Source organism: Salvelinus fontinalis, chromosome 6 (assembly GCF_029448725.1).
Source record: "Salvelinus fontinalis isolate EN_2023a chromosome 6, ASM2944872v1, whole genome shotgun sequence".
In the NCBI taxonomy this organism is placed as follows: Eukaryota; Metazoa; Chordata; class Actinopteri; order Salmoniformes; family Salmonidae; genus Salvelinus; species Salvelinus fontinalis.
Genome location: NC_074670.1, coordinates 46,968,638 through 46,992,220, shown reverse-complemented (window position 1 = coordinate 46,992,220; position 23,583 = coordinate 46,968,638). Strand labels below are relative to the sequence as shown.

Below are 23,583 nucleotides of genomic sequence, written 5' to 3'. Positions count from 1 at the left end.
TATTAGTTGAGTTTTAGGGGATTCTGTAATTTCGACACCAATCCATTGTAGACGATAACTCCATTCTAAAACCGACAAACCTAGACGTAGAGACAGATGTCTCAGATGCCAAGGGGTTTGTATTGTGTATTTAAATACTGCCTTCTCGACATAGCTCATTCTACTGTACATTGCATTTTAGTTAACACTGTTTATACACACACCGCATATTTGATTATATACTGGATTCTTGTCATAGCTCGCTCTAATATATGTACTCCTGTACATATTCTTCTTAGTATATCTTGTGAGGGGAGGATGGCTCATAATAATGATTGGAATGGAGTGAATGGAATGGTATCAAACACATGAAAACCATGGCCCAGTACATCACTGGGGCCAAGCTTCCTGCCATCCAGGACCTCTATACCAGGCAATGTCAGAGGACAGCCCTAAACATTTATTTAATTTATTTTTTACTTAACACTTTTTTTCCCTTCAAACTTCTTAAAGCATTGTTGGTTAAGGGCTTGTAAGTAAGCATTTCACTGTAAGGTCTGCACATGTTGTATTCGGTGCATGTGACAAAATTTGATTCCATTTTTTAAATGTATTTGATACCATTCCACCAAATCCGTTCCAGACGTTACCACAAGCTCGTCCTCCCCAATTAAGGTGCCACCAACCTCCTGTGATGGAAACCAGGTGTTCAAACGTTCATAGATGACCAGTAGGCTCAAATAATAATAACCAGGGTTGTAAAGGGTGCAACAGGTCTGCACCTCAGGAGTAAATGTCAGTTGTCTTTTCATAGCCGAGCATTCAGAGGTCGATGCAGAAGGTGCGGTAGGTAGAGAGAGAAAGCGTCATAAACAGCAAGTCCGGGACAAGGTAGCAAATCCGGTTAACAGGTCAGGGTTCCATAGCTGCAGGCAGGACAGTTGAAACTAGAGCAGCAGCACGACAGGGTAGCACGTCTGGTGAACAGGTCAGGGAGGTTCCATAGCCACAGGCAAAACAGCAGAAACTGGATCTGGAGAAATTCCGTTCCAGCCATTACTATGAGCCTCCTCCCCATGTAAAGTGCCACCAGCCACCACTGGCATTTATTGCGTTTGAATTACTGTTACAGTGCTATTTGGGTTGTTTATTGGATTCGTTCAGATATTTCTTGATTTCTTTTTTGTTATTTGTTTGACATTTTACTGCTTTGTAAGGAGCTAGCTACATACGCATTTCACTGCACCCGCTATATCATCTGTTAAACTGTGTAAGCGACCAATTCGATTTGATTTGACGTACAGACAGATGTAGCCTACAGACAGAGACACACACACAATAGCAGGAAAGACAAGACAGTATGAAACCTGAAAAGCAACATAATAAATATGATCTGGATTTATTTTAAGGCACACACACACCCTCATCATGCACTCAACGCGTGCTGTAATGTATAACAAAGGGTTTGCTGAGTATACATGGTGTTCCTTTTATCTTGGAAGTCATACTATCAACTTCTAATACAACTCAAAGTCCACAAAAGATGCATTGATACACTAACAAGCCCCCGTCCGACTTTCTCGACCAATTGCAGCCTCCCGCCTCCGTCATCCCGTCCAATAAATAATGCTTTGTAAGCCGAAATCGGCCTTCTCAACTAGTCATAATTGTTACTTGGAAGTAGGAGACCGCTTGTCTATTCATTTTCTGCAGCTGTCGGTGTTGACTTTGTCATATTTTTAAAGTAAGTTTTCCATTTTCCTAAAACGTTGGAAAAGGTTGCCGGTGGACAGCAGCGCTGAAAGTAGATGCTCTGAAAAGTTGCAATGGAATTGTAGTAGATTACAATGTTTCAGCCCGATGTTGCAAGAAAGTCTTTGGAAGTTTGCATTTTTTTGGGTTCGATGAAGTATGCGAAACTCTGCAACCCAAGCGTCAGATACCTCTTCTGTCTAGTCAAAACAGTGTAGGCTAACCATTTTTAATGCAAGTGTAAGCCTATAACTTTTTTTTGCTTATCTCAAATGTAGATATACACGTATATAATTGAAATCGTGGTTTCTGTAACTCGACAGCGCGTGATTGTCCGCGTTTAGGTAGTCTGAAATTCCACACAAAATGTACATTTACATCCGCGTTCTACCTGCTCTTATGTTCTGACTGGCTTAATTTGTGTTAATTATGTAGGGTAATCTTGATATCGCGAATGTGTTGGCAAAATATACTTTTATGGTCCTCCGGAATGTTTTTTAAATTATATTTTAAATGGTACGACTGTCTCCCAGTTTACTGTGAACCTATTTGTCCTAGGGAGAGGGTAATTTCAGGGGTGTATTCATTACGCAGATTCTGTTGCAAAACATTTTATACCAAACACTAAAGGCGACGTAAAAGCTGTTGGGTACATAAACGATAGTGCTGAGTGATTTAATGCATTTCGAGGTCGTTTTCAGTTCTATTAGGATAATCACTGTTTTCATTACAATTTTTTATTTTTTATTTTTTTTACATTAAATGCATTATAAAATAATGACATTAAACTGATTTTTGCGCTTTTACTGGAAATTCCAAAGCCAATGTTTTTATGTAACCTTTATATAACTAGGCAAGCCAGTTAAGAACAAATTCTTAATTACAATGACGGCCTGCCAAAAGGCAAAATGCCTCATGTGGGGACGGGGGGCTAGGATTTGGAAAAAATGCGACAAAGCACAGACGTGAGACAACAACAGAAATAATAGTGAACATTTAACTGCCAAAACATTGAAAATATTACATTGTCTCAGTCAGGTCCACGTTGGGTAGACATCAATAGAATAGGAAATTAAATAAAATGTAATTTGTGTATATTAATTTTTATTTGACTATTTTTAATTCCTCAGTTATCTAATTTCTGCTCAGGCAATGTCTGGCAGCCAACCAGACAAATCTAACGTTATCTGTGCTCCCCAGGCTTACTGTCTTTAGCCAACCTATGTAGCTAGCCTGCCTATGCTGCAGAGCTGTCAATGGCAACATCATTTTACTAGTTATTCAAAGTAGATATAGTACACTTTCAACCTGTCATTTAGTTGTGTACATTCCTCTCCCATGCTGTCTATGCAGTCTGTATCGAACGTAGCAGGCGTAAAAGTATATGTCTAGAGGGGAAGAGCTGAAGCGAGAGGTTTCACTCTTGCCAAAATGCGTTTATGGGTTATTTTGGGCCAAAGCTTGTCACCTGTCTTCCCGCCTTTGGGACAACGACTCCCATTGTTAGGGCGGAGACATGAGCATCTCGTCATTCAATATAGATCTCTGATCAGTGTATGTCCGAGCCGGAAATCGGCGCTGATTATGGTAGCTAATTACCACTCTTCTGCGCAGAACTAGGTTGAATATTTGCCTAATGAAAACTAAAACTCTCTTCAGCCCAGCGTCCCACATAATTCACGAGAGAAATCAAGTCAAGAACTATTTGATTTCTCTCTAGAGAAAAGGCACGTTGGGCTCACAACGTGCCTTTTCTGTAATTCAAGTAATTGGAACAGAACTCGGTCATTTAGTTGTTTAATAAACCGAAGAAAAAATATCGGTTAATCGCCAAGCATTATTAAACAAAGTTGTAGAAATTTTAATTTAATGTTGAAAACACGTTGCCATTCCAATCTGAAAAGTCGGCGACGTGTTTGTCACAAGCTACACATATATAAATGATCGATTTTTCTATGCTCTAAAGTGGCGTGAAGTCTTCGGTTCCTACAAACTTAATCCAGCCACTTACTTACAGACCCAACTGAACTAAACGTTTGTGCAACAGAATCGGCATAATTAATACACCCCAGCTTTCAGACTAAAGTTCAAACTACAAGCCAAATATTGACAGTTGCTGAGGGAGGAGGGTGAAGGTCCTGTACAGAGGTGGTGGGTACTGTCAGTGTCTGAGAATAAACCACACTTGAACCACCACCAGGACAAACTAGCCTACATAACTCATTTTAGGTTACTGGATTATATTTATTAAATTCCTTTTTGTTCTGTTAACTGACCTTTCTCACCTACACAGGATGACTACCCAGTTCCCATCCCTCTCTCCGGTGCAGAAGAAGGAGCTCTCTGACATAGCCCAGAGGATCGTGGCTCCAGGGAAGGGCATTCTGGCAGCAGATGAGTCCACAGGTGAGTAGGCCAAACTGGCCATGGAGGAGTGGGGTGGAGAGGGTGTTGGCGAAGTGGGAAATGGCTGTTGCATTTTCTCAGCAAGTAGTGGTGGCCTGTATGGGTTTGTCATCTGAAGGGTAAGAGTTGGAGGTAGCCTTAATTTGAGAAGTTACAGGAATCTGTAATTCTTAGATATTGTTCTTCCCCCTGAAATGCCACTAATGTTCTTTCCTGCCAATTTCTCCATCCAGGCACCATGAGTAACCGCCTGCAGAAGATAAACGTGGAGAACACTGAGGAGAACCGTCGGACTTTCCGCGACCTCCTGTTCTCTGCAGTTGACCCCAACTGCATTGGTGGAATCATCTTTTTTCACGAGACACTGTATCAGAAGTCTGACAAGGGTGTCCTCTTCCCCCAGGTCATCAAGGACAAGGGTATTGTGGTCGGCATCAAGGTGAGAGGACCAGCAATACCATCCTTCAATCCTTGATCAGGGAAGTGAATTGTACTAGATCAAACGCTGAAATTAGTATGCAGTTTAAGTACGTAGTAGGCTAGTATAGGTATTTGGACACGGCCACACTCTTCCCATAGTCTACTGATAAGATTGGTTAGGTGAAGGCAATTATAACCATATGCCCAACCAGCCAACAACTCACTACTGGAGTATCTACTGGTTTCACTTATCAAGATTGTGTGTGTGATGTAATATAATGGCACTATAACGATCAAACACTACTGGGAAAGGGTAGGCTTGGGCTCTATACTGTATATATCAGGGTATTTTGAAAGTGTGTGCTATGCCACCACTTATTAATAAGTTAAGTATAACTAAGAAATCTATGATGTGTCAAATTAATTATTTTTAGCTCAGGGCTCAAGCTATGCATTTGTTTGTTAAGTGTCTAAATGTCAAGCTCAAGCTTCTTGGTTACAGCCGAGACATTCAATCCCTTCCTCGATGAAGATCCCTGTTGCCTAAATGATCATATCACCTCCACCTTAACCTGTCACCCTAGACCCGCTTCAATTTGCTTACCGCCCCAATTGGTCTACAGACGATGCAATTGCTATCACACTGCCCTATCCCATCTGGACAAGAGGAATACCTATCTAAGAAAGCTGTTCATTGACTATAGCTCAGCATTCAACACCATAGTACCCTGGGTTTCAACCCCGCCCTGTGCAATTTTTTTCCTGGAGTTCCTGACGTTCCGCCCCCAGGTGGTGGAGGTAGGAAACATCTCCACTTCGCTGATCCTCAACACTGGGGCCCCACAAGGGTCTGTGCTCAGCCCCCTCCTGTACTCTCTGTTCACCCATGACTGCGTGGCCATGCACACCTCCAACTCAATCATCACGTTTGCAGACAACAGTAGTAGGCTTGATGACCAACAACCACGAGACAGCCTACAGGGAGGAGGTGAGGGCCCTTGGAGTGTGGTGTCAGGAAAACAACCGCACTCAACGTCAACAAACAAAGATGATTGTGGACTTCAGGAAACAGGAGAGTGATGCCCCCCCCCATCCACATCGACGAGACAGCAGTGAAGGTGGAAAGTTAAGTTCCTTGGCATATATATCACGGACAAACTGAAATGGTCCTCCCACACAGTGTGGTGAAGAAGGCGCAACAGCACCTCTTCAACCTCAGGAGGCTGAAGAAATTTGGCTTGTCACCTAAAACCCTCAACTTTTACAGATGCACAATTGAGAGCATCCTGTCGGGCTGTAGGACAACTCCACCGCCTACAACAGCAAGGCTCTCCAGAGGGTGGAATGGTCTGCACAAAGTTTCCCCCCAGTGATACGATCTGCCCTCCAGGACACCTACAGCACCCAATGTCACAGGAAGGCCAGAAAGATCAAGGACAATAACCACCACTGTTCGCTCCGCTACCATCCAAGGCGAGATCAGCACAGATGCATCAAAGCTGGGACCGAGAGATTGAAAAACTGCTTCTATCAAGGCCATCAGACTGTTAAACAGCCATCACTAACACAGAGGCTGCTGCCTACATACAGACTTGAAATCATTGGCCACTTTTTAAAAAATGGATCACTAGTCACTTTAATAATGCCACTTTAATGTTTACATCTTGCATCTCATGTTTATATATACTGTATTTTATACCATCTATTGCATCTTGCCTATGCCGCTCTGTCATTGCTCATCCATATATTTATATATTCTTATTCCATTCCTTAACTTAGATGTGTGTATTAGGTAGTTGTGAGGTTCTAATTCTCAGAGTAAAAAACTAAACGGACACTGTGAAAGCTTAACCAAGTTTATTCTCCCATAGGGTCAATAAGGCTGCATCGGACAGACATTTTCACACAAGCACTGATATTTAACCGTTCTTCATAGGCTGTGTCTCCTACACATCTGTACAAACATTGTTCTTTACTGCTAGGCAGGACACTAAGTGATACGGGCCATAAACTTGTATTTTTCCCTTAAAGGTGACCTCAACCCCACATCACTGATCCATGGCTTTCTCCCCTTATCAATGCCTGCCACATGTAATCGCTTCCCTGCACTCAACACATTCCAAGCTTAATTGCACCCACTATATACCTTCCTCCTATAACCATTAACTTCTGGACTAGACCCTCTAAACCTCAGCACTCCCTCAGTGACCTGAATAAGCATATTTCATATTCTCAGAATCCAACATGTGGAATTGTTAGATGTTGCTTCACTGTTGGGACTAGAAGCACAAGCATTTCGCTACACTCGCAATAACATCTGCTAACCATGTGTATTTCACCAATAAAATCAGATTTTTTAATCGTATTGTGCCCCCCATAAAAAAAAGTTTGGGGAAATAGTGCCCCTTGTGTGCACTTTCGGTAATGCATACCCCGGTATGGTACACAATCGCTATCACTATGAAAATCTGGACACTGCCCAACCCTCGGAAAGGGGTTATAGTTTGACCGTTTATTTTCTAGGTGGACAATGGCACAGCTGGTCTGAATGGAACAGATGGAGAGATGACCACACAGGGTAAGAATAGCTCTTAATTTATTTTGCAACTCTGTTACAAATGCATTAAAGCTATACATTAAACTTGACCAGCTTCTCCAATCTCCCTAGCCCACATTTAGTCAGTTTGACATGATGGCATGACCATGGAAGCAATGTATTATTAAAAACCTCTCATCAGGTCTTGATGGACTCTCGGGCCGTTGTGCTCAGTACAAGAAGGACGGTTGTGACTTCGCCAAGTGGAGGTGTGTGCTCAAGATTTCAGACGCCTGCCCCTCAGCCCTCGCCATCGCAGAGAACGCTAACGTACTTGCCAGATACGCCAGTATCTGCCAACAGGTGTGTGCATGCCATGAGAACTTTGTTTTAAAACTAGTGTTTAGGGTAGGATAAAATATAATGTCCCAGAGGGGGAAATTGTCTGACGCACAGCACTGCTACTGTATACACTACCTGACTTTACGCACAAAACTAACAAATGAGCTGAGAAATTCCTCAAAGGTTTGTCGACACACTGTGTCCACATGTGATAACTGTCCTCTCCTCAGAATGGCCTGGTGCCCATTGTGGAGCCAGAGATTCTGCCTGACGGTGACCATGACCTGCTGCGCACTCAGTACGTCACTGAGAAGGTGACCATAACCTTGTTATCCTCTCAAATACTTTGTTGGTCTTCAGTTAAACACTTGTGAATCACATTTCTGTCTCTCCCTTCCACAAAGCCAGTGCTGGACTGGTTTACCAGCATGGAATTAAACTCATACCTCATTCTCATCTTAGTCATGCCCCAATTTAAGTTCGCATCACTGAACCTGAACCAAACACCTCTCTAAACCCAACCCTCCCCTCACCAGGTCCTGGCTGCCACGTACAAGGCCCTGAATGATCACCATGTCTACTTGGAGGGCACCCTGCTGAAGCCTAACATGGTCACCGCCGGACACTCCTGCCCCAAGAAGTTCACCCCCCAGGAGGTCGGCATGGCCACCGTCACTGCCCTGAGGCGCACTGTCCCTGCCGCCGTGCCTGGTGAGACTATTTTGGGGGGTTTGTCGAGGTGGTGATGGTAATGTAGATAGTGGGATGTGATCAACACAATAATTGTCCCAAACAGGTGGGGTTAGGTGTAAAGGTAAACTTGAATCTTGAAGTAAAAAAACGTATATTTGGTTGATCGGTGATGCCAAAATTAAACCATCACCAAATTGCTAAACATTCTACCCCCCCTAAGGCATCACCTTCCTGTCTGGAGGCCAGAGCGAGGAAGAGGCCACTCAGAACCTAAACGCCATGAACCAGACGGCCCTGCACCGGCCCTGGAAGCTCTCCTTCTCCTACGGCCGCGCACTCCAGGCCTCCGCCCTCGCCGCCTGGAAAGGCAAGGCCGCCAACAAGAAAGCGGCACAGGATGCCTTCACCTCCAGAGCCAAGGTAAGATGGAGGGGCTATGCTAGGGTGGGGTCGACACCTTGCTTAGAGGTGCAGGCTACATGGATATCATTGGGACGCTATTGTATGGCGGAGTTTTCTTGTATCCTGAAGTAGTGTCCCATTTGCGGTCTCCTTTCTCGCTCTCAAAGCTTCATTCTGGAACCACATACCTTGATTACTGAATCACAAATGTAAATTTTCAGAGCAATGGCCTTGCCTCCAAGGGAGAGTACACAGCGGTGAGCAGCGCTGACCAGGCCTCCATGCAGTCCCTGCACACGGCTAACTACGTCTACTAACTAGACAACACACGTCAGACAAGGACCACAGAATGCAGAAAATGTCACCTGTACACGTCCCGTCCCTTCTCATTCCTGCAATGACAACAATCCTCTATGACCAATCCAGTTGTACGAGTTATTATTTTACTACTAAACAGATTGAGTAAATTAAATAAATGTATAAACTTGGGCCTCCAGAGTGGCGCAGCGGTGCTTGAGGTGTCACTACAGACCCTGGTTTGATTCTAGGCTGTATCACAATCGGCTGTGATTGGGAGTCCCATAGGGCGGCGCACAATTGGTCCAGCATCGTTCAGGTTTGGGTTTGGCTGGGGTAGGCTGTCATTGTTAATAAGAATTTGTTCTTAACTGACTTGCTTATTTAAATAAAGTTTTTTTAAAAACTAACTGTTGTAAATGTGTCAAATGCTGTGTGTGGGGGGAATACATTTAGGGGGTTGTCTGTAAATTAATTAAATGGACAAAACATTAAACAATAATGCCATTTGCTGAAAATGTGACATTAACAATGTATAGAACCTACATGTTGAACTGTAATGGCTACAATTGTTGGCTGGATTAAAAAGGGTGACTTTCATGAGGTGGGTACTTAAAACCAAAATAAATAATATATATATACACTACCATTCAAAAGTTTGGGGCCACTAAGAAATGTCCATGTTTTTGAAAGAATCAATTGTTTTAGTCCATTTAAAATAACATCAAATTGATCAAATACAGTTTAGACATTTGTTTTAAGTGACCATTGTAGCTGGAAACGGCAGATTTTTTATGGAATATCTACATAGGCGTACAGAGAACCGTTATCAGCAACCACCACTCCTGTGTTCCAATGGCACGTTGTGTTAGCTAATCCAAGTTTATCATTTTAAAAGGCTAATTGATCATTAGAAAACCCTTTTGCAATTATGTTAGCACAGCTAAACTGTTCTCCTGATTTAAAGATGTGATAACTGTCCTTTAGACTAGTTGAGTATCTGGATCATCAGTATTTGTGGGTTTGATTATAGGCTCAAAATGGCCAGAAACAAATAATTTTCTTCTGAAACCTGTCAGTCTATTCTTGTTCTGAGAAATGAAGGTTATTCCATGCCTGAAATTGCCAACACTACTCCCTTCACAGAACAGCGCAAACTGGCTCTAACCAGAATAGAAAGTGGGATGCCCCGGTGCACAACTGAGCAAGAGGACAAGTACATTAGTGTCTAGTATGAGAAACAGATGCCTCAAGTCCTCAACTGGTAGCTTCATTAAATAGTACCAGCAAAACACCAGTCTCAACATCAACAGTGAAGAGGCGACTCCAGGATGCTGGCCTTCTAGGCAGAGTTCCTCTGCCCATCTTTTCTTTTTATTGGCCAGTCTGAGATACGGCTTTCTTTGCAGTTATGCCTAAAAGGCCAGCATCCTGGAGTCGCCTCTTCATTGTTGAGATTGGTGTTTGCGGGTACTATTTAATGAAGCTGCTAGTTGAGGACTTGTTTGAGAAACAGACACCTCGCTAGACACTAATGTACTTGTCCTCTTGCTCAGTTGTGCACCGGGGCCTCCCATTCTATTCTAGTTAGAGCCAGTTTGTGCTGTTCTGTGAAGGGAGTAGTACACAGCATTGTACGAGATCTTCAGTTTCTTGGCAATTTCTCAGAACAAGAATAGACTGACGAGTTACAGAAGAAAGTCCTTTGTTTCTGGCCATTAAGCCTGTAATCGAACCCATATATTTTGATGCTCCAGATACTCAACTAGTCTAAAGAAGGCCAGTATTATTGCTTCTTTAATCAGCACAACAGTTTTCAGTTGTGCTAACAATTGCCAAAGGGCTTTTTAATGATATGTTGTGTTAGCTAATCTGCCATTAGAACACAGTGGTGGTTGTTAATGGGCCTCTGTAGATATTCCATAAATCAACCCTTTCCAGCTACAATGTCTTTCTGATCAATTTGATGGACAAAAAATGTGCTTTCCTAAGTGACCCCAAACGTTTGAACGGTAGTGTGTATATATACACACACACACAGTCAAAAGTTGACACCTACTCAAGGGTTTTTATTTATGTACTTGGTATTTTACGAAATAGCCCTACATTGTCTCAAATGCACTGAAAGAAATTCCACAAATTAACTTAAAGCACACCTGTTAATTCAAATGCATTCCAGGTGACTACCTCATGAAGCTGGTTGAGAATTCCAAGGGTGGCTATTTTGAAGAATATACAATTTGATTTGTTGAACATTTGTGGTTACTACATGATTTCTTCACTATTTAACAATGTAGTAAAAAAAAAAAAAAACTTGAATATGGTGTGGTGTCAACTTTTGACTGGTACTGTACATGTTGAAGAGGGTGGGGTTTAAGCTGGATCACTGCCTTGTGGAAAGAAATGTCTGTTTTTTTACCAATTTTAACCACATTTGTTTGTGTACATGAATTTTATCCTACAACGCCAATGTCCGTCAAAAGCAACGAAGCATGAGAAGACCTTTACTTTTTTTGTTAATTAGGGTGTGCAGGGTGAATACGTGGTCTGTCGTACGGTAATTTGATAAATACAATCTCACTGAGGAAATGTACACGTCTGCTGTTAATGCAGAGGATTTTTACCAAGGTTGCTGTTGATGCATATCCCACAATTATTGGGCTCAAATTTGTCTCCACTTTTGTGGTTTGATTTGATCAGTCCTTGGTTCCAAATATTATGGAAGATCTCTCAAATGACTACCTCATCTCTGTACCCCACCCATACAATTATCTGTAAGGTCCCTCAGTCGAGGAGTGAATATCAAACACAGATTCAACCACAAAGACCAGGGAGATTTTCCAATGCCTCGCAAAGAAGGGCACCTATTTGAAGATGGGTCAATATAAAGAAAGCAGATATTGAATGTCCCTTTGAGCATGGTGAAGTTATTAATTACACTTTGGATGGTGTATCATTACACCCAGTCACTACAAAGATAGTCATCCTTTCTTTACATTTGTTTTTAACTAGGCAAGTCAGTTAAGAACAAATTCTTATTTACAATGACGGCCTAACTCGGATGATGCTGGGCCAATTGTCCGCCGCCCTATGGGACTCACAATCACAGCCGGTTGTGATACAGCCTGGAATCAAACCAGGGTCTGTAGTGATGCCTCTAGCACTGAGATGCGCTGCGTCACTCGGGAGCTTCCTAACTCAGTTGCCGGAGAGGAAGCAAACCGCTCAGGGATTTTACCATGAGGCCAATGGTGACTAAAACGGTTGGAGTTTAATGGCTGTGATAGGAGAAAACTGAACACGGATCAACAACATTGGAGTTACTTCACAATACTAACCGAAATGACAGAGTGAAAAGAAGGAAGCTTGTACAGAATAACAAATATGTGGCAAAGAAATTAACTATGCCATTATTAAAGCATTATGTTTGGGGCAAATCTAACATAACAGATCACTGAGTACCACTTCATATTTTCAAGCATGGTGGTGGCTGCATCATGTTGAATATGCTTGTCATCGGCAAGAGATAAACACTAAAAATAAATGTTTTTTTAACTATTGGAATAGAGCTAATAAGCACAGGCAAAATCCTAGAGGAAAACCTGTTTCAGTCTACTTTCCAAAAGAGACAAATTCACTTTTCAGCAGGACAAGAACCTAAAACACAAGGCCAAATATAGATGGGACGACTTTGAATGTTCCTGAGTGGCCTAGTTACAGTTTACACTTAAAACGGCTTGAAAATATATGGCAAGACAAATTGCTGTCCAGCAATGATCAACAGCCTGCTTGACAGAGCTTGAATACTTTTTACAAGAATAATGAGCAAATATTGTACAATCCAGGTGTGCAAGGCGCTTAGAGACTTACCCAGAAAGACTCACAACTGTGTTCACTACCAAAGGTAATTCTAACGTGTGAATACATACAGTGGGGCAAAAAAGTATTTAGTCAGCCACCAATTGTGCAAGTTCTCCCACTTAAAAAGATGAGAGAGGCCTGTGTACACTTCAACTATGACAGACAAAATGAGAAAAAAAATCCAGAAAATCACATTGTAGGATTTTTAATGAGTGTAAGAGTAAGTAAGAACTAAAATACTTATTTTCCACCATAATTTGCAAATAAATTAATAAAAAATCCTACAATGTGATTTTCTGGATTTTTTTTCTCATTTTGTCTGTCATAGTTGAAGTGTACCTATGATGAAAATTACAGGCCTCTCTCATCTTTTTAAGTGGGAGAACTTGCACAATTGGTGGCTGACTAAATACTTTTTGCCCCCCTGTATGTACCTCAGGGGTGTGAATACGTATGTAAATTAGATATTTCTGTATTTCATTTGCAATAAATTAGCAACATTTTTGAAAAGGTTTTCACTTTCATTATGGAGTATTGTGTATAGATGGGTAAAAAACATTTAATTCAGGCTGTAATGCAACAAAATGTGCAATAAGTCAAGGGGTATGAATAGTTTCTGAAAGCACTTTCCAGCCTTGTAAGACTAAGTAGCCAAGTAGCTAGATTATTGTCAATGTACAGTGTTTAGGTATAATAAGAACTAAAATATACATTTTAGGCTCAAATTGGACGTAAATTTAATTCTTGCACTTGCTAGTGTGACTCACCTGCGGTGGCTGAGCGCTCCTCGAGACTTGATGGTTGACCACTAAAGCTAGTGGCTTATCAATGTTAGAAATTATTGGTAGTCAAAGGGTTAAACAATAACATGATACTCAAATGAGTAGCTATGTATTGAGTGAAAAACTATTTTTTAAAGCAATTGGTGCAAAAAAAGCAAGCTACACAAATACAGTGCAATTAAAAACACCCCATTAGGCACACACACACAGTTTGGTATTGATATCCTTGTGGGGACCAAATAATTGATTCCCATCCCAAATCCTATTTTCCTTAACCCCAAACCCTCAACTCTAAATTTATATCTAACTGTTACTCCTAACACTAATTTTAACTCTAACCCTAAAATAGCATTTTTCTTCACGGGGACGACAACATGAGGCTACCCACAAGGATAGTTAAACAAAAACACTCACACACCACACAGTTGCTGCAGTACAGTATAATTGATATGTTATTATTGACCATTTCCATTGATCAGATTTAGGACAATTTCTGACTATAACTATACGTCCTCCACTATGGGGAGTAGTATACACAAACGAGCCAAATGAACACGTTTGATTGGTTAGTGATTATAGGCCTGCTGAAGTGAAGATTATCAGGAGTAGGTTGAATAGTAGGCCTTTGTCCCCAGGCTCAATTGTTTCCGAGATATCAGGCTGGGTGGATGATATTAGCTGGATAATGAAATAAAAACAGGTAAAGATGAGGATGGAGTTAGACACACTCACAGAAAGAAGCTATTGCTAAACAATATATTTGTTGAAGAGCTAAAAAGCCTGCCTGTAGGCTAGGTGAGTCAGGTGAGTCACGGACAAACTAAGTAAATGACGCAAGACTTTTGTTCTGAGTTTAACCAAGATTAATGGAAAGTAGGCTAGGTTACCTGAGTGTTTGTGGACTTCAGGGCAAAACATGCCATGGTGGACAGGAGGATAAGGACTGCCAAGACACACAGAGGAAGTTATCAAGATCTCTGTGCTCACAATCTGTAAGAGAGTGAGAGAGAGAATACTCAAACAGAAAAGCATTGACCCAGAGCAGAGCAACTCTGTAGCAGGTGATGTTGATAGATTGGTTTTTACACAGTGTGGCAGACCAGGGGGTTGGGTCAAAACGTTTACACAGATCAGACACAGACAGAGTAGGATTAGCTCAGTTTCAAAGGTGTTTATTAAAATAATAGTCCAAAAGAAAAGAATAGTCCTGGCCAGAGAGCCCGTCGAGACCTGGCACGTCCAGCAGATGGAGCCATCGCCTTGTGATGTATACTCCGTCTGTCACCAGGCCTCGACGAGTCTCCCCCTGGTGGATGACCTGCTGTACCCCCCCCCCCCTCCCCCCCTTTAGCTCTGTCGGGGAGGGGACTGTCATCAGTGCGACGAATGTCTCCCTTCTCGATAGGGCATCCGTGTTTCCATGCTTCGCCCCTGACCTGTGCACAACAGAAAAAGAGAAGCGTTGAAGGGACAAGAACCATCTGGTGACCCAATCGTTTGTGTCCTTTCCCCTGACCATCCAGACCAGGGGAGCATGGTCCGTGGGTACCTAACAGGTAATACTTGTGTCTAGCGCCCACTTCACCGCTAGACACTCTTTCTCAACATTAGAGTACTTTTTTTCTCTAGGTATCAGCTTTTGGCTGATGTACATGATGGGGTGCTCCTCCCCATCGTGTATCTGGGACAGAACGGCCCCTAGTCCTGTATCACATGCATCTGTCTGGACCAACATCGGCACCTGGAAATCGGGTGTATACGAGAATCGGATGGGAGCACAGCGCTTCCTTCAGGCGGCTGAACGCCGCTTCTGTCTCATCCGTTCATTTCACTGTTTTCGGGAGGCGGGCCCTGGTTAGATCAGTGAGGGGGGAAGCTATAGCCGCAAAGTTGGGGATAAACCGTCTATAGTATCCTGCCAGTCCCAGGAAGGACTTGATCTGTGTCTTGGTGCGTGGAACGGGCCAGTCACGTACCACGTGAACCTTCCTCTACTGGGGCTTGACGTTCCCCCGTCCGATCAAATACCCCAGGTACTCCACCTCCTCGAACGATAGTTTGCATTTCTTGGGGTTCGCGGTCAACCCGGCTTGTCTGAGCGCGTCCAGCACCGCCTGGAGGCGCGTCAGGTGGTCTTCCCAACCTTGGCTGTGGATGATGATATCATCCAAATAGGCCGCTGCGTACTGCTGGTGGGGTCAAAGTACTTTGTTCATCAGTTGCTGGAATGTGGGCGGGGCTCCGTCGAGACCGAACAGGAGCACCCGGTACTGATACAATCCGTCTGGTGTCAAACGCCATCTTCCCCCGGGAGGAGGCTGCCAACGCTACCTGACAATATCTTTTGGTCAGGTCAAGGGTGCTGATGTACCGGGCCTTTCCCAATCGGTCGATGAGCTTGTCCATCCTCGGCATGGGGTAGGCGTCGACCAAGCTTATGTCGTTCACACCCCAGAAATCATTACAGAAGTGCAGTCTACCGTCGGGTTTGGGCACCAACACAACGGGGCTGCACCATGCACTGTGAGACTCTTCAACAACCCCCATCCTCAGCATAGCCTCCAATTCCTGTTTTACAGCCTTCCTTCAGGCCTCCGGAATCTGATATGGCCTCTTTCGTACCATTTCCCCGGGCCGGGTACGGATGTGGTGTTCAATGAGGGTCGTGCGGCCCGGCTTCTCGGAGAACACCGCCGTGTTCCGATCAACAAACTCCCTGAGCTCTTGCTTCTGGGCTGGGTCGAGGTCCTCATTGCTCGGGACCACCACTGGTACCGTTGGCGTCCTGGGTCCCGACCATAACACTGCCAAGGCTGTCCTCTCGTGCCACTTCTTCAACAAGTTCACGTGGTAAATCTGTTGGGGTTTCCGTCTCCCCGGCTGCCGTACGCGGTAATTGACAGGTCCCAGCTTTTCGATCATCTTGTATGGCCCGTGCCATGTTGCCAGGAACTTACTTTTGGCTGTGGGGATTAAGACCAGCACCCTGTCTCCCACCTGGAATTCTCGGGGATGGGCTCCCCGATTCTAGACCTGGGCTTGGGCGCGTTGGGCCTTCTCCACATGTTCCCTCACGACTGGCCATATGGCTGTCATCCGCTCCCTCATCGTTTCCACGTGCTCTACCATGCTGCGTAAGGGGTGCTGTTGGGCTTCCCACACCTCCTTGGCGAGGTCCAGTAGGCCTCGTGGCCTCCTCCCGTAGAGGAGTTCGAAAGGGGAAAACCCAGTGGAGGACTGGGGTACTTCTCGGATTGAGAACATTAGTAGTAGCTAGTAGCTGGTCCCAGTTCTTCCCGTCCTGCTCAATGACCTTCCACAGCATTTGTTTGAGCATTTTATTGAAACTCTCGACGAGCCCATCCGTCTGGGTGGAAGACGGAGGTCCGGATCTGCTTGATCTGCAGGAGAGCACACACATCTTTCATTAGGCGGCACATAAACTCAGTACCTTGGTCTGTCAGGATCTCGTTCGGGATGCCCACCCGGCTAAAGAGGTGGAACAGCTCCCGGGCGATTCCCTTGGATACCGCCGCCCGTAGGGGAATGGCCTCGGGATACCGGGTGGCATAGTCCACTATTACCAGAATGTACCGGTGTCCTCATGCTGTTTTTACCAGGGGTCCCACTATGTCCATGGCGATGCATTCAAAGGGCACCCCGATGACCGGTAGGGGGACCAGTGGGTTTCGGAAGTGTGCCTTTGGGGCAACCATTTGACAATCCGGGCAGCTGCAACAGTAATCTTCCACGGCCCTCCTCATCCCGGGCCAGTGAAACCGGGCGGCGATCCGTTCCCGGGTCTTCTCCATTCCAAGGTGCGCCCCCAACAGGTAGGTGTGGGCTGGCTGAAGAACGGTTCCCACGTACCGTCGGGGCAGCAACAATACTTCTCGAAGTTCCCCCTGTTGGCGAGACACCTGATACAAAAGGTTATTCTTGGTTTGGAAATGGGGGTATCACCAGTCACTCACCCCCAGAAGTAGCTGTCCATCCACCGCTATCACTTGGGCTGTGGTAGTGCCCCACCATACCCTGGTCTGCACATTATGCCCAGAATCTATTCTACCACGCCCATAAATCTGCTCCTTTTATTCCTTGTTCCCAACGCTCTAGGCGACCAGTTTTGATAGCCTTTAGCCGCACCCTCATCCTACTACTCCTCTGTTCCTCGGGTGATGTGGAGGTAAACCCAGGCCCTGCATGTCCCCAGTCACCCTCATTTGTTGACTTCTGTGATCGAAAAAGCCTTGGCCTCATGCATGTCAACATCAGAAGCCTCCTCCCTAAGTTTGCCTTACTCACCGCTTTAGCACACTCTGCCAACCCTGATGTCCTTGCCGTGTCTGAATCCTGGCTTAGGAAGGCCACCAAAAACTCTGAGATTTCCATACCCAACTATAACACTTTCCGTCAAGATAGAACTGCCAAAGGGGGAGGAGTTGCAATCTACTGCAGAGATAGCCTGCAAAGTTCTGTCATACTTTCCAAGTCTATGCCCAAACAGTTCGAACTTCTAATTTTAAAAATTAATCTCTCCAGAAATAAGTCTCTCACTGTTGCCGCCTGCTACCGACCCCCCTCAGCTCCCAGCTGTGCCCTGGACACCATCTGTGAATTGATCGCTCCCCATCTAGCTTCAGAGTTTGTTCTGTTAGGTGACCTAAACTGGGATATGCTTAACACCCCGGCAGTCCTACAATCTAAGCTTGATGCCCTCAATCTCACACAAATCATCAAGGAACCCACCAGGTACAACCCTAAATCCGTAAACATGGGCACCCTAATAGACATTATCCTGACCAACTTGCCCTCCAAATACACCTCTGCTGTCTTCAATCAAGATCTCAGCGATCACTGCCTCATTGCCTGTATCCGCCACGGGTCCACGGTCAAACGACCACCCCTCATCACTGTCAAACGCTCCCTAAAACACTTCTGCGAGCAGGCCTTTCTAATCGACCTGGCCCGGGTACCCTGGAAGGATATTGACCTCATCCCGTCAGTTGAGGATGCCTGGTCATTCTTTAAAAGTTACTTCCTCACCATATTAGACAAGCATGCTCCGTTCAAAAAATGCAGAACCAAGAACAGATATAGCCCTTGGTTCACTCCAGACCTGACTGCCCTCGACCAGCACAAAAACATCCTGTGGCGAACTGCAATAGCATCGAAGAGCCCCCGCGATATGCAACTGTTCAGGGAAGTCAGGAACCAATACACGCAGTCAGTCAGGAAAGCAAAGGCCAGCTTTTTCAAGCAGAAATTTGCATCCTGTAGCTCTAACTCCAAAAAGTTCTGGGATACTGTAAAGTCCATGGAAAACAAGAGCACCTCCTCCCAGCTGCCCACTGCACTGAGGCTAGATAACACGGTCACCACTGATAAGTCCGTGATAATCGAAAACTTCAACAAACATTTCTCAATGGCTGGCCATGCCTTCCACCTGGCGACTCCAACCTTGGCCAACAGCCCCACCCCCCCGCTGCTACTCGCCCAAGCCTCCCCAGCTTCTCCTTTACCCATATCCAGATAGCAGATGTTCTGAAAGAGCTGGAAAACCTGGACCCATACAAATCAGCTGGGCTTGACAATCTGGACCCCCTATTTCTGAAATTGTCCGCCGCCATTGTCGCACACCCTATTGCCAGCCTGTTCAACCTCTCCTTTGTATCATCTGAGATCCCCAAGGATTGGAAAGCTGCCGCTGTCATCCCCCTCTTCAAAGGGGGAGACACCCTGGACCCAAACTGTTACAGACCTATATCCATCCTGCCCTGCCTAGCTAAGGTCTTCGAAAGCCAAGTCAACAAACAGATCACTGACCATCTCGAATCCCACCGTACCTTCTCCGCTGTGCAATCCGGTTTCCGAGCCGGTCACGGGTGCACCTCAGCCACGCTCAAGGTACTAAACGATATCATAACCGCCATCGATAAAAGACATTACTGTGCAGCCGTCTTCATCGACCTGGCCAAGGCTTTCGACTCTGTCAATCACCATATTCTTATCGGCAGACTCAATAGCCTCGGTTTTTCTAATGACTGCCTTGCCTGGTTCACCAACTACTTTGCAGACAGAGTTCAGTGTGTCAAATCGGAGGGCATGTTGTCCGGTCCTCTGGTAGTCTCTATGGGGGTACCACAGGGTTCAATTCTCGGGCCGACTCTTTTCTCTGTATACATCAATGATGTTGCTCTTGCTGCGGGCGACGCAGACGACACCATTCTGTATACTTCCGGCCCTTCCCTGGACACTGTGCTATCTAACCTCCAAACGAGCTTCAATGCCATACAACACTCCTTCCGTGGCCTCCAACTGCTCTTAAACGCTAGTAAAACCAAATGCATGCTTTTCAACCGTTCGCTGCCTGCACCCGCACGCCCGACTAGCATCACCACCCTGGACGGTTCCGACCTAGAATATGTGGACATCTATAAGTACCTAGGTGTCTGGCTAGACTGCAAACTCTCCTTCCAGACTCATATCAAAAATCAAACATCTCCAATCCAAAATCAAATCTAGAGTCGGCTTTCTATTCCGCAACAAAGCCTCCTTCACTCACGCCGCCAAACTTACCCTAGTAAAACTGACTATCCTACCGATCCTCGACTTCGGCGATGTCATCTACAAAATAGCTTCCAATACTCTACTCAGCAAACTGGATGCAGTTTATCACAGTGCCATCCGTTTTGTTACTAAAGCACCTTATACGACCCACCACTGCGACCTGTATGCCCTAGTCGGCTGGCCCTCGCTACATGTTCGTCGTCAGACCCACTGGCTCCAGGTCATCTACAAGGCTATGCTAGGTAAAGTGCCGCCTTATCTCAGTTCACTGGTCACGATGGCTACACCCACCCGTAGCACGCGCTCCAGCAGGTGTATCTCACTGATCATCCCTAAAGCCAAAACCTCATTTGGACGCCTTTCCTTCCAGTTCTCTGCTGCCTGCGACTGGAACGAATTGCAAAAATCTCTGAAGTTGGAGACTTTTATCTCCCTCAACAACTTTAAAAATCTGCTATCCGAGCAGCTAACCGATCGCTGCAGCTGTACATAGTCCATCTGTAAACTACCCACCCAATTTACCTACCTCAACCCCATACTGCTTTTATTTATTTACTTTTCTGCTCTTTTGCACACCAGTATCTCTTCTTGCACATGATCATCTGATGATTTATCACTCCAGTGTTAATCTGCTAAATTGTAATTATTCGATTTATTGCCTACCTCATGCCTTTTGCACACATTGTATATAGATTCTCTTTTTTCTACCATGTTATTGACTTGTTTATTGTTTACTCCATGTGTAACTCTGTGTTGTTGTCTGTTCACACTGCTATGCTTTATCTTGGCCAGGTCGTAGTTGCAAATGAGAACTTGTTCTCAACTAGCCTACCTGGTTAAATAAAGGTGAAATAAAAAAATATATAAAAACAAAATACGTCAACCCTGATCTGACCACGTTATCAGAGTGTCCACATTCTCCACCACTTGTGGCAGACCAGGGGGTTGGGACAAAACGTTTACACAGATCAGACATGGACAGAGTAGGATTAGCTCAGTTTCAAAGGTGATTATTAAAATAATAGTCCAAAAGAAAAGAATAGGTCTCCCCCAAGAGACCCTCTCTGGGATACCGTCTTCTGGGCTCCGGGTCTTGCTGTATCCTGTGGGGATCAAAAACTGAACTCCCTCCTGTTACCTCTGGTACCGTCCCCAACTATAAGGGAGTCCTTTCCTCCCCCAGTCTCTCCCCTGTGTGCTGCCCTTCTGGCAGCTTCATGGGAGTTGTACAGCTGGTGAGCAATCAGCCCTTGATTACTCACCAATCCCCTATCAGACCCAATTAGTCCTGGCCGGAGAGCCCGTCAAGACCTGGCCTCGACGAGTCTCCCCCTGGTGGCTGACCTGCTGTACGCCACAACAGATTGCCATATATTCTTTATTTTAACTACAGGATCAGAACTCACATATATTTCCATGCGCCATCCCTCATCTGATATGTACAATGTACCGTATTCTGTAGCCAATGGAGACCAGTACAACCAACAGGGAGACTATGTTGGAGGCCAAAAACAGTCACCTGCAAAAGGACGGAGATTGAGATGAAACATTGCGATTGGTGAGAGGGCTATTAAAGTTGTTTTATATATAGCTAATACCAGTGTAATTATAAAATTTTCTTGGAGGGATGCACACCCGTGTAGATTGAGAGGATTCCTGCAATGAGAAACTGGTAGAAAAAAAACTGAGTTTATAAATCACACATTTTGGACATTGCACAACTAGTTAATCAACTAGCTGTATTTGTTACATGAATAAAAACATATTTACTCAAAACATTATGATTATCTTCTTACTGTGTGAGTATAAGTGCTGAACTACAAAAACCAGCATGCCCTGCAGCTCAATTACGTTACATTTCCATGCGGTGGTTATGATGGGTAGCGTATCAGTGCCCCCTGTCAGAAGGGAATGAGGATGTGAGAAGAGTTGTTAGAACCCCTCAGTGGTGGTCAGTGCCATTTAAGATGAGGGATGACTGTTTAACCCAGTTCAATGTAACAGCGATAGGTTTAGGCTACTACATGATACTAACATTTTCCCTATACCCATCATGAGGTTGCTGCAACCTAGCCTATGAATCAAAGTTTACAAAGTAGGTAAACACAGATATGTTTATCCCCGTTTTAATCCGTTTGCTTCCGTTTCAGAAAAGTTTACCAACCGAATAATGAATCACGAGTTTACAGTTCGCTTTCATATCAGCCACGTTGTATTCCTTCACACATTGGCTCTCCTCTCACCTCTTCTCTTTGCTTGTGGACTTCAATGCACAACACATCAGCTGTATGTGACCAGACGGAAAAACCTTTCCAAGCCAAACCGCAACACACAACCTACATCGTTGTCACCATATTTGCTAAAGTAAGGTCATAGTCAGCATAGCTAATAGAACTAACATGTCAGTGACACTACAATCATGCAGTACATTTACAATATACAGTCAATAAGCAGTTACACAAGATGGTCCCGGTGGCAATAAATTAGTCAAACCAGAAGCTTACCTTGACTTGGAAGAGTTCCAGTGTTGTGTTGGATAGTCATAGCCAGCTAGCTAACATAGTATCCCCCTGTTTGAGCAGGGTGCTCCAGTAGGCTGAACTAGCTACTGTAGCTGCATTTGCTTGTTAAGTGAAACTGAAAAAAAACTACTAAATCTCTCTATTTCTCTTTTGCATCGTCTTCATTTTGGAAGAAATACATTTTTTCAAAACTGTTCAACTATTGTCTCTCTCTCTCTTTGAGTCAAGTACTCACCACATTGTATGCACTGCAGTGCTAGCTAGCTTTAGCTTATGCTTTCAGTACTAGATTCATCCTCTGATCTTTGATTGGATGGACAACATGTCAGTTCATGCTGCAAGAGCTCTGATAGGTTGGAGGACGTCCTCTGGAAGTTGTCATAATTACTGTGTAAGTCAATGGAAGGGGGTGAGAACCATGAACCTCCTAGGTTTTGTATTAAAGTCAATTTACCCAGAAGAGGACGGAAGCTAGCTGTCTTCTGGCTAAACCATGGTGCTACCCTACAGAGTGCTGTTGAGGCTACTGTAGACCTTTGCAAAATAGTGTGTTTTAATCAATTATTTGGTGACATTTAGTATAGTTTTATCTAAAAAGGTTAACTTTTAAAATGTTTTAAAAATTTTATTTAATGAGGATGGTCCTCCCCTTAAGTTAGAAATCAATGATACTGACGTTTTTGTCTTTTGAGCTTACTCAATCACTTTTTATAGCTACTGTTTACAGGCCTCCTGGGACATTTACAGCGTTCCTCACTAAGTTCCCTGAATTCCCATCGGACCTTGTAGTCATGGCAGATAATATTCAAATTTTTGGTGACTTTAATATTCACATGGAGAAGTTCACAGACCCACTCCAAAAGGCTTTCGGAGCCATCATCGACTCAGTGGGTTTTGTCCAACATGTCTCTGGACCTACTCACTGCCACAGTCATACTCTGGACCTAGTTTTGTCCTGTGGAATACATGTTGTGGATCTTAATATTTTTCCTCATAATCCTGGACTATCGGACCACCATTT

At 44.4% G+C, this 23,583-nt stretch overlaps 1 protein-coding gene across 1 annotated transcript; it reads left to right on the top strand.

Moving 5' to 3' along the window:
• Positions 1-1,614: 1,614 nt before the first annotated feature.
• LOC129857932 (fructose-bisphosphate aldolase B-like) lies at positions 1,615-9,237 on the top strand. Its single transcript, XM_055926636.1, has 9 exons — positions 1,615-1,723; positions 4,025-4,137; positions 4,371-4,576; positions 7,081-7,135; positions 7,296-7,456; positions 7,666-7,749; positions 7,972-8,146; positions 8,349-8,548; positions 8,752-9,237. Exons 2-9 carry the CDS (start codon positions 4,026-4,028, stop codon positions 8,845-8,847), a joined length of 1,089 nt encoding a protein of 362 aa, XP_055782611.1. The 5' UTR covers positions 1,615-1,723; position 4,025; the 3' UTR covers positions 8,848-9,237.
• Positions 9,238-23,583: the final 14,346 nt, after the last annotated feature.